This window comes from Sciurus carolinensis, chromosome 8, assembly GCF_902686445.1.
Source record: "Sciurus carolinensis chromosome 8, mSciCar1.2, whole genome shotgun sequence".
NCBI classification, from domain to species: domain Eukaryota; kingdom Metazoa; phylum Chordata; class Mammalia; order Rodentia; family Sciuridae; genus Sciurus; species Sciurus carolinensis.
This window is the reverse complement of record NC_062220.1, coordinates 82698032-82710086: the sequence shown is the minus strand read 5'-3', so window position 1 is coordinate 82710086 and position 12055 is coordinate 82698032. Positions and strand designations below refer to the sequence as shown.

Sequence of the window (12055 nt, the reverse complement as noted above, 5' to 3'; positions counted from 1 at the left end):
TAAGTAAAGGTAATTATCCATCACCTAACATACTTATCATTTTGGGGGGTTGGGAGAACTTTTAAGATATAATCTTTTGGCAATTTTCACATATATTAGAGTTCTAGAACTTATTCATCCTAACTGAAACGTGATATCCTTTGGCTAACATCTCTCCCCTACCCCAAGTCCCTGCACCATTCCGCTCTTCAGAGTTGGTCTTTTCAGACTTCATACATGAATGAGATCATGCAGTATTTGTCCTTTAGTGCCTGGCTTCTTTCATGTAACATAACATCCTCCAAGAACTGGCTTGACTTAGTGGTTTAAAACTGTGTGGTATCATTTGAAATTTTCAATTCTTATAATCTTACAGCACAGTAAATATCAATGAATATTAACCTACATACATAAAAGGCTCTTTTGGGATTTCAATAATTTTAAAATATTTTTATTTCAAATAACTTTAGAATTACAGAAAAGCTGCCAAGGATAGTACAGGGAATGTCTTTATACACTATACCTCATTTTAGTCCCACGATGTTGTCATCTTACATTACTTTGTACCTTGTCATTCTATCACATGACTTTTAACTAAATTCCAGACTTTATTAGTATCTCACCAGTTTTTTCATCATTGTCCTTTTTTGTTCCAGAATCTAGTCTAGGACACCATATTGCATTTAGTTTCATCTTAGTCTCTTTTGGTCTATGAGAGTTTTTCATTCTTTCTTGTTTTTCATGACCTTAGTTTTGAGGAGTGCTGGTCAGATATTTGTAGAATATCCTTCACATTGAGCTTCCTCTAGTGTTTTTCACATAATTATATTGGGTTTGTGGGGTTTTGGAAAGAATATCATAGAGCAAGGTGTCCTTCTCATCACCTCAAATCATACATGATATTCACATGGCAACATGGCTCATGTTAACCATGGTCAAGGCAGTGTTTTCCACAATACTGCTACCATTTCCCCTTTTCCATACGCTTGTCTTTGGAAGTGAATTACTGTTTCCAGCCTACCCATAGAGGTACTAAGCTCTTCCTCCTGGAGGGGAAAGGGTCTACATTTATTATTGGGACTTCTTCTGTAAGAAGCATTTATCTCATTTCTTTACTTAATCATCGATTTATATTAGTGTGACCTTATATCTGTTTATTTTATACTTTGGGTTATATTTCAGGACTACGTTTTCTGTTTTGTTTTGACCATTAGGTGTTTGTTCAGGTTGGGTCAGTGTTTAAGAGCATGAAGTGCCCATGGCCAGAATGTTTGAGAACAGCTCACCTAGGTTATGATCATAAGATTAAGTAGCTGAGACAAGGAGGAAGGCAATATTGTTGGAGGAATTCAAAGTCCTGTGTTTAAGGAAAAAAAATTGCCAAGAATTTAAGTAAGAGTGACTTGAAAGGATGTTAGTGAGCCTGGAGCTCAGCTCATCTGGAAATGGAGGGCAGGACATGGGGGTGAGTTGACGAGTAATACAGGTTTCAAAGTAGTGTTGGTTAGGTGGTTGAATGGGAGAGAAGGAAAATGATCTGGAATAATAACTTGGAGGAAGGAGGATACCTTTACCTCTGGGCCCTGTGATTTCTTTCAGGACTGTGTGAGGAAAAGCAGTCACTCTTTGAGAAGGAGACATGCAGGGAAAGCAGTGTCTGCTGGTACTAGACTATCAGTTGCAGCGGGCACAATGTAGGGATTGCCTTCTTCAGAATTAGGATAGGTGGGATAGGAGATAGGATTAAGATAGAGGATGTGCAGAGTTATGAAGGTTTGTGTACAGGAGATGAATATAACCTGGGAGTTTGTAGCTTTTTGTGTTGCCTGACATCAATAGGGATGAAGAGAGTAATGACTTCAGTCCCACTGGACCTAAGGCTGAGAGTGATGGTGAGACTGAAAGTTTCTGCTTGGAAGTCATTTCCCTGACTCTCTTTTGAGCTCTGCAAAAGGAGACAAAGAGATATGGGGAAGGACAGTTTTTGTTTTTGTTTTTGCTTTTTTCCCTGAGTTCATGAACAATAAGCAAGTGAGTTCAGCTATGCAAGGAGGGCTCCCATTTGATCTCTATCAGGTGGAAAATAAGAGGCCTGGGGTTGACTGGTGTTACTAAAGTATAATATACATACAGAAAAATGCACAGGTCATGAAGTAGGCTTGGTGAATTTTTATCAAATGTGCACAACTAGATCAAGAAGTAGAATGTTTCCAGAACCTAAGAGGTAGCCCCCTCCAAGTAACCACTACCCCATCTTCTAACTTAATTAATTTAACCTGTTCTTAAAGTTTATACAGTGTAATTATAGAGTATGTACTCTTTTATCTGACTTCTTTTGCCCAACGTTATGACACTGTTGCTGTTTTAATTTATTTATTCATAGAGATATATTTTTGTTGTGTAGAATACTCTGTGTGCTATACCATAATTTCTCCATTTTTCTTTTGATGGACATTTGTTTCTAGTTTGGGCTATTTAAAAAAATTGCTGCTCTGATGAACATTCCTGAACATATGCATATGTCCACGTTTCTATTGGGTATAATTTTTATGGATGAAATTGTTGGGTGCATATAGTATGCATACGTTCAAGTTTAGGGGGTATGTATTACCGAAGAGTCTTCCAAGATATCACACCAGCTTATATTCACACTACTTGTGTGTGGATATTCTGATTGCTCCGTATCTTTGCAATACTCAGTAATATCTGCCTTTCATTCAGTCATGCTTTGGGGTGTGCGTGTGCATTCATGTGTGTGTGTGTGTGTGTGTGCAGTGTATTTCATTCCACATTTCAGTTGACATTTTCCTGATGACTAACAAAGTTGAGCACCATTCCTGTGTCAAATTTCCCCTTGGTCAAGGGATGATCTTGTTTTTCCTATGGGGTTTTCTGCCTTTTCTTTAATTTCTAAGAGTTCTTTATATGTTCTAGATACAAGAATTTGTCTTCTAAATGTGAATTTCAAGGAACTCCTCCCATTCTGTGACTTTGCCTTTCATTCCTTTAGCAGTACCTTTTGATGAATAAAGGTTTTTACTTTTAATGAAGTTCAATTTGTGCCCCCACCCCCATGATTAATGCTTTTGTGCCTCTTATTTAAGAAATCTTTCCCTCTCCTAAAGTTATGAAAGTACTCTCTTAATGTTTTCTTTTAAAAGCATTGTGTTTTACCATTCACAATTAAATGACACCACTGGATCTAATTTTTTGCGTATAGTTTGAGCTCGGGGGTCATAGTTCTCTTTTCCCTCTCATGTAATAGTCCAGTTGGCCTGGCCTCACTTAGTATAGAAGACAGTATCTTCCTTGCAGAATTACCATGTCTCTTTTATCATAAATCAGGTGATTTTGTATGTGCAGGTATGTTTCTGGCCACTCTGTTCTATTTCATTGGTTTGTTTTTCTACCCTTATGACAATGTCACACTGGACATAATTTTACTACAGTTTTGGCAAGCTTCATAGTAAGCCTTCCTATCTAGAAGTACAGCTCTATTATTACTGTTTAAAGTTGACTTGCTATTGTTGGTCCTTTGCAAGTTCCTACTGATTCTTTTAAAAATTAGCCTTAATTTTAAGTAAAGAGGTATCTGGAATTTTTGTGAAAAATTTACATGCCACATTCTTTGTTACTTGATACAGTGTTGTTCTATTTGTGATGACATTTCATCCTAATTTATTAAGCAATGGAGTATATGAAGGAAAAGTTTTGTGTATTTATATTTACTTTGCTTCACACATATGCATAAATGAGTAAAACTAAGTAGATACAGGGTAAAAGGAAATAAGAGTAATAATGTAAAGTAAAGTAATAGATAAGTTGATCTTGGCCTGCTTTTTATGTGAACAGAGTTAGGGAAGAAACTTTGGCTCCCAATTTTGTTAGAATTAGAGCAAAGATAATCAATTATGAGATTCAAAATACTCATAATACAAAACAGCCCAGTTATTTTAAAGGAGAGTTTTTCCTGTACTGAAGACCAAGAATGTGAATTTTGTCCTTTGTTGGCCTTTAAAAGAGATAATATGATCTAACATGCTTTTGGTAACATTTTAGACAATATTCCAAAGCCAACTTTGTCCATACAGTTCTGTCAATGTGATGCAAATATGAGATTTTCTGTTAGACTCCACCCAAGAAAAAAATGAGCTATATTTTTGTTCTAAAAAATTAGGTACATTAACTCAAGTCACCATGAATGAATGAATAGAGTATATCCTTTGTCAAGAACCTGTGTTGTTTATTAAGGTATATCTGTATACTTTGATGAACAACAAAGCAAAGATTATATGGGTTTGTAATGTTCTTTAACAGAAACACTACCTGTAATAATACTTTATTGCCAGGTAATAAACTAAGTGCTTTTATTTGCATTTTAAAATTTAATTCTCACAATAATCCCTTGAAAATGGGTTCTGTGGTTATAACTTTTTCACTGGTGAAAAGGTGAGTCAAATATCTTGCCCAGAGTTTATCCTACAAATAAGTAATAGAACAATCAGGATTCAGTTTTTGGCAGTTCTGCCTCAGGTTCTGCTACATTGTAACATTGATGAAAGTTAAGAAAGCTACTTCACTATTTGTGCTTGAGTCAGGGGGTTAGGAAGATTAGATGGAGCTAAAGTTTTCCCTGAGGAAACAGTTTCTAAGTCTACTCCATACAGATGGATAGTTGAAGAAAAATAGAATGTACTTTTAAAAAACTTTTTATAATTTGTTCTAATTAGCTGTACACGACCGTAGAATGCATTTATAAGGAGTTAGAGAATATCATGCTAATTAAAATAAGCCAAACCCAAAAAACCAAAGGCCAAATGTTTACTCTGTATGCAGATGCTAATAGATTGTACTTTAACAAAATTTTTGCTTGAAATAAAAATGTTATTCAGGGCACAGTGGCACATGCCTATAATCCCAGTGGTTTGGGAGGCTGAGGTAGGAGGATTGCCAAGTTCAAAGTCTGCCTAAACAATTTAGTGAGGCACTAAGTAACTTAGTGAAATCATGTCTTAACATAAAAAATAAAAAGGGCTGAGACTGAGGATGTTGTGGCTCAGTGGCATCCCTGGGTTCAATCCCCAGTAACCCCTCCCCGACAAAAAGTCACATTTCCTTAGCTTGCTTGTTGTTGTTTGTTGTTTTCCCTTCTTACTTATACTTATGTAAAGCCTAATCTTTTGAATAAGTACTGTTAAATAGGGTAAGTATCTTGGATATTGTCACTTTTATTTTTTAAAAATGAATATTAAGGTATCAAGAAACTGAGTTGTGAAGAACTGAAAAATAAGCAAATTAAATTACTTTAATGCTTTCTATAGATTGAATTTTGGGTGCACTTTCTATATTTTCACAGTTTTGAAATATTTTCTGCAACTTTAAGACAAATGATATTTTTAAAATTATTTAATTGATATGAGAGAACAATTTTTAGTATGTTTTGCAGCTGGCATTCCTGAAAGCTGAATCAAATTGCAGAGCCAATTTCATCATCTTATGATATTTATACTTTTGTCAAAATACTTGCATTTTAAATCTTGTTTATGCACATTGGTTTTGAAATGAATGTAGTAATTTATGTTTGAACTATTTTAATTTCACAAATGGCTTTAACATTATAGGATTACCTCTATGCATAATAATATGACTATAAAAATATTCAAATTTTAACATTTTTCTATGTCAATTTTCAGGTTGAAGATTTGGAACAGATGTGGAAAGATGTTTACTTCAGAGAAAGGGGTTGTGGAGGAATGGCTGTCAGAGTTTAAGGTAATATTTACTGTTAATCTAATAATTATATTCCAAAAAAGTTTTGTCTGTGTTTAAATTTCAGTGAATTTTTAAATTGTGTATGACTGAAAAGCTAAATAGTTGTGTGAGAAGTATGTTCTAACATATCTTAATAGAGAGCAATTACACATGGTAATCTTTTTTAGAAAATTAATTCCTTTTTCTCCCAAGTGGTGTGCAGAGTTTATCCATTTATTTGCTTGCTTATTTCCTCCCTTCATGGTAATCCCACCAGGAATGGTTATGAATGTTGATGTGACTCTCCACTAACCATCAATGATTCATTGTCAAAATGTTTCTCCCAGTTACCGGTGAGGGTATTGAAACTGTGCATGATCAACAATGGGGAGAAGATGGAAAGGTACTAGCTCAGCTTTCTACCAGTGGATCTTTCTCTAGTTGGCTAATCCAGTAGCTATTTAAGGACTGTATAAACTTTGTTTTGTTGGTGAAGGACATAAACCTTATGTTTGCTTGTCTCATGAACTCTTTTCTATCACAACTAAAATTGTGTTCCCTAAACCAACTAATCCCTTTCTCCTGTCCTTATGCAACACATAATTGTGTGAGCTTCATGATCATAAACCATGGAAGTAAAAGGTTTGGGCTGAAATTGTCACTTTGATTTCGTTCAAACCCATCAGCCCCAAGACCTTAGGGAGAAACTTATAGTCTGACATTATCAGGTTTATTGGGCTTGTTACAGTGAGGGAGACTACACAAGAGAGGGCATCTCATTAAATAAAGAAAAAGATAAACAGTATAAAAGGAAGAGTAGAATATAGGTGATATTTAAATAAAGTTGTCTGTATTTTGATGAACTCAAAACAAAGCAGAGCTGTATGTAATGGGCACATTGGTGTGGACTTCAAAGTGGACCCAGGATCTTCCTGTCTGGAAAACTACAAAGGTAACATGGATTTGGACTATTGTGTTCAGAAACCCTTTATCTGAAGCTCTGCACCTGCATTGGAAATCAAGGCTGCTTCTCTGTGTTGATGTGACTTAGATCCTTTAGGCAAGAGTGGGATGTTTCATTCTTACTGACGTATGTTTAAATAACAAAGTTTTTGATAACCTATTTTGGACAACAAGGATTCTCAGTGAGTAAGAATTTAATAATCACTCAAAAAAGGAGATTGTTGTGACACTCTTCAATTGCAGTGTGACCTTGGGAGAAACAATGTTTCCTATTCATTTTGCAGCTGGCCTTATCTGTCTCTTATCTAATCCTGATGAGTGTCTGGGTAGATTTTTACTTTCTCAGCTTTTATAGTCATGAATTGAGCATCCTTCTATATGGATTCATGAAGTAATATAGACCATTATAAAAGTGTGCAGTATATAGTGCTTTCTATGTATTTTAATAGTTTGATTAAATTTTGCATCTACTTTTTTCTGCTAAGTTTATTTTAGTAATAAATAAGTATTCAAGATGTTTTTAAGTTTTTCTTTCCTACTTTTAAAGTATTGAATATGGTTTGCTATGCAGTATCGTGATTTTTTTTTTTTTTCTTTTTTGTGGGAGCAGATCAGTGGAAATTGCCCAGTTTAACAGTTGAGTACCGTTTGTTCTGGGGCATATTTATATTTAATAGTGAAATCAAGCCTGCAAAAACAAATATAACCAGTTACCCATTCTTGAAGATGGGGGTTGGAAAACGAGGACACATTGAAGTGTGGGTCATATAGGGAAATTCAACTATCCAGGCAAATAATTGAAAATTATGACTCTTTCTTCCCTGCCCATCTGTTTGTTTACTCTTTCCTCCTCTTGATTTGGTGTGTAGATGCCTAGGAAGTATATAGTAGGGAGGATTGAGAGGGCGGAGGTGGTATGTACAAGAGTCAGCCAGAGAAGTTGCACTGGTAGATTGGTTACATTGAGTAAACAATTTAATCAAACAAATGATTAAATATATTGAGGATAATGGAAGTTAACATTTCTTAGGAATTACAAAAATGGAATGGGGCATGTCAAGAAAGAACTCTTAAGTGTTAATTTGGCATTGGAAGAGTCAGTACATACTCAAGGGTTGTAAATATATAATACATATATATATTCATACATATATACATACATATATTTCCTAGCACTGTTTTCAGAAAGGACCTAGAATCAATGGCACTCCAGTACCACTGAGTGTACCAGGTCTTATTTTCTAAATACCATCTTCCACTAAAAGAAGCCAGAGTATGAATAGCTGAAAGTACTATCCAAGAAGTATTTTATCAATAAGACATCTGTTGTCTGGGTAGCACTATTTTATTAAATTTTTAAATTAATGTAAAGTTAAGGAAATTTTTCCATTGGGAGGAGAGAGTGAAATCATAGGCCACCTGGAATAAAAAAATAATACAATTTAGTTTCTCCCTACCCCCCAGATTAAATTTACCCAATTTTCAATAAATTTGGTAGGACACATGTTTTAAATTATCTTCAAGTCTTTATTATAGCCAGCTTAAGGAAAGGTATTTCCTATTCCTTGACTAATTTGATAGGCATTTCTGAAAATGATTTTGAGTGTTATTCTAAATTATGTTAATGTGTGTTGAATTCAGCTCTGTGTTTGATAAAGAGAACAAGACTGTCAGGCTAAACCAGCATACCAGAGGTAATAGAAAGTAGAAAATTGCTTGGGAACAAATCTGCTAAGTACTTTTAAAATTAGAGTAATTTGTCTTTTGAAATGATTTGTGTTATTAAATTACATATCTTAGTTAAAATGCTTAAGAAAGGAGGTTTTGGGGCACATACTTATTTTTAGAGAAATCTGTTTGGTTGTTTAATAATAACCATGATGCTAATAAGGCCAAAGTCATTGTGATTGATTAAGTGGGCCTACACTCATATGCCCTTTGATCTAATCCTAATTTTCCTACTAGGTGGTTTTATGACATTGGGCAAATCATATAACCTCTTTGCATTTCAGTGTCTTCAGAAAATTTGAAGTAGGTGGTCTATGAAGATGATATTAGTTCTATGCTCTTCCATTGTGACAGTTTGAACTCCTAAGCTCAAAACCTGACTCAACAGTCTCTGAAATGCACAGAGACAGCAGTTTGTTTTGTGCAAATCTTTTATTTCAAATCTAAAAATTAAAGATCTTTTTTCCTTTGGAAAAGCTATTCAGTCTCTTATTAGTATTTTCATTATAAGCAATGAAGAGACAAATTGGATTTTTCATTTTAAGATTTCATGAATGGTTTAATTTCTGTCTTTTCAAAGATTCATTTATATAATATTATCTTTCAAATTATATTCTGTTTTTCTCATGCTGTGTGTAGATTTAGCTAACAGAATTTCAGACTCCTATTTTTTTTTTTCCTGATAGTCACCAAATCTCAGTATGTTACTCAAAATCCAGTTTTAAGTGTGATGTTGTTGAACAGGGTTGTTTTATTTATTGGTTCTTTACCCATCTGTCTATCTTCATTAATTCTCTTCTACCCAACCCATATCATCTCCTTTCATTTTTGAAAAACCATCTGCCAAATGATACTTTAGTATGAAGCATCTGTCTTCTTTGAATTTTGCCAAGAATAATTTCAACATACTTTCCCATTGTCACTTTTCATCTCCATTTCTCCCTCTGAAATATGAGAAACCTTACTAGTACTTAAGAAAACCAGTACATTTGAACTAGTAGGCTATAAGACAATGTTTTCTGTAACAGTTCTTATATTCATCTGGCCCTTTTAGATCTTAAGTTTTTTAAAGCATCATTTGTAAACATAGCAGTTATGTCCTCCTGCTTCTACAGACATTCATACGATGAGATAATGACAGAATTGTGAATAATGTACGATAGTTATTGCACTAATCTTTAAGATATGCTTTCTTGGGCTGGGGATATAGCTCAGCTGGTTGAGTGCTTGCCTCGCAAGCACAAGGCCCTGGGTTCAAATCCCCAGCACCGCAAAAAAAAAAAAAAAAAAAAAAAAAAAAGATATGCTTTCTTTCATTCAATGGTAGTAGCTCCAATCCAAGGCATTTTCCAAACTTGACTTCTCATAAAAGAGCTGTCCTTTTCTGCCTTTGACTGTTTCACAGAAAAGATTGTGCTTTGTGAAGCTAAAATAATACATACACTGAGAATTATAATTTGTGTTTTTAGTGAATGTTCCAGTTTTAACCTAGATAATATAGATAATATTAAAATAATCTTTCTATTCACTAGCAATTCAAAAATACTTGTATTTTTAATTAATTTTTCTTAAATTTTATAGACATAAATATGCTAGACATATATATGTAGCTTGGTATGTATATTAGGCATTTATATAATGTTTTCATATATACTATATATATTTTATACTTATAATTTAGGCCTGTAGGTTTCTATTCAGGGATTAGAAATCTGTTGTATATTTTCCCATTATTCCCTTTTATATAAATTTCCCCAGTGTTAGGTTACTCTTGATCAAATTACGGAAATGGAATATAACCTGGAGATCTTTAGTTACTTGCTTTTGAAATATTGAAGAATGCCCTAATCTCTTCTTTATGGAAGCAGTGCACCGAAAGTATTTTGCTCCTATTGAAAATGGTGGAAAGTTCCCAAATAGTTTCCATTAACTTACCGGTTTGGTAAACAAAACTCTTATTATATTAAAAAAAATCTGTTCACTTTTGTATCCTAAGGTGAAATATGACCTATTTTGAAAGAACCCTCTGAAGGGTAAACAGTGACAGCTTATATTTCTTATTCTGTTCCTTTATAATATGTTCCTTAGCCAAGATTTGAGTATGAGCTTTGTGCTGAGTGATGTGAATGGAAACATGATAAGACCGTTCTCTCCCTCAAGGAGCTCACAATAAAGTAGAAATGAATCAAGTGTCCTTATTCTGAAAATGTGTGTGGTTTAATTTTCTGTGCCTATTTATGCACACAAACACCTATATCACATATCATAATCCATGTTAAATCATGAAATGCAAGGTTATGAGATATGTAAGAAATAGTGTAAATCTTGGAATGACTGTTAGGATATCTTGAGACATGAATTAGAGTTGATTGAGTGATTGATCAGTTGAAGAAGAGAAGTCATTTGGTTGAGGAAAAATAATACATAATGTTACAAAAAGGGGATATGCTCTAGAAGGATAGGTTTTTGTTATTGTTATAATGAATTGTTTCCCCTCTCTTCCTTCCTTCCTTTCTCTCTTTCTTTCCTTTTCCTTATTGCTATTTCAACCAGAGCTTTATGAATTCCTACTGAGTTTTGTCTCTTCCTATTCCTCTCTGGTCTTGGTGTCCTGTGTGGGTGGGCGGTGCTGGCAAGCTGTGATTGGTGGTCCACATTTTAAATGACAACAGAAGAACTAGTTTGCTGTGGTGTGGATATCTTTTTCCCAGGTTTGAAAAGTCTAAGTTTTCTGCCCAAATCCATAAAGCAGAGCAGCTCAACAGTCATAACATGTAACTCAGTAGTTACTGGGATCTGGTGATCTGTGACTTTTAGGTGGAAATGTTATGAACTCCTTATATAACAAACATAAAGCAGGATCAACATAGCTAATGAAATTTATAATTTATACAGTGCTACAAAAATATATCTGTAGCTTTAAACACAGTTCTGCTTTCTAACCCCAAACTAATTAAAGGTGAAGATTTGATGTTAATTTATGTTTCTATTAATAAGAAAATAAAAGACATTTTTGTTTTATTTTGAATTTATTTGTTGAGATATAATTCACACCATATAAAATTCACTATTTCAAGGTGAAAATACAATGGTTTTTAGTACACTCACAATGTTGCAAACAACACCAGCATCTAATTCAGGACATTCCCATCACCCCCAAAGAAACTCAGTGCCTTATTAGTAATTTCCAATCACACCCCACCAATTGCTCCAGTCTCTGGTAACAGTTAATCTTTTTTTTTTTGCTTATTTTGGAATTTTGTAAAAATAAAATGTATTTTTTTTAATTTGTTTAGACACTGCCAGAAACATCTTTACCAAATTATGCCACAAATTTGAAAGACAAGAGTTCTTTAGTTTCATCACTCTATAAAGTTATCCAGGAGCCACAAAGTGAGGTAAGTACTCTTACAGTTTATTACGTAGTAGCATTCAGTTGATCAATTGCTGATTTTTTTTAATTGTGAAATGTCTCTGTGGCCCTGAAAACTCTAGGTCACTACATACATTTTATTCATTTAGCAAATATATCTGTGTGCCCATTGCAAGCTACCTTCTATGCTGGGCAGTAGAGAATCACAAGATGAATAACGAACACGTGATCTTTATCCTGAAAGGAAAAATGAAGAGGAAA

The 12055-nt window shown here is 34.1% G+C and overlaps 1 protein-coding gene across 4 annotated transcripts in view; it reads left to right on the top strand.

The window, feature by feature from the left end:
• The window catches only part of Hycc1 (hyccin PI4KA lipid kinase complex subunit 1), a 105151-nt gene that overhangs the window by 28943 nt on the left and 64153 nt on the right, over nt 1–12055 (top strand). For all 4 annotated transcript variants that reach the window (XM_047562373.1, XM_047562371.1, XM_047562370.1 and 1 more), the window contains exons 2-3: nt 5673–5751; nt 11718–11819. In XM_047562373.1, coding sequence (XP_047418329.1) covers nt 5701–5751; nt 11718–11819 — 153 coding nt within the window. In that variant the 5' untranslated portion in view covers nt 5673–5700. The remainder of the gene's footprint in view (nt 1–5672; nt 5752–11717; nt 11820–12055) is intronic.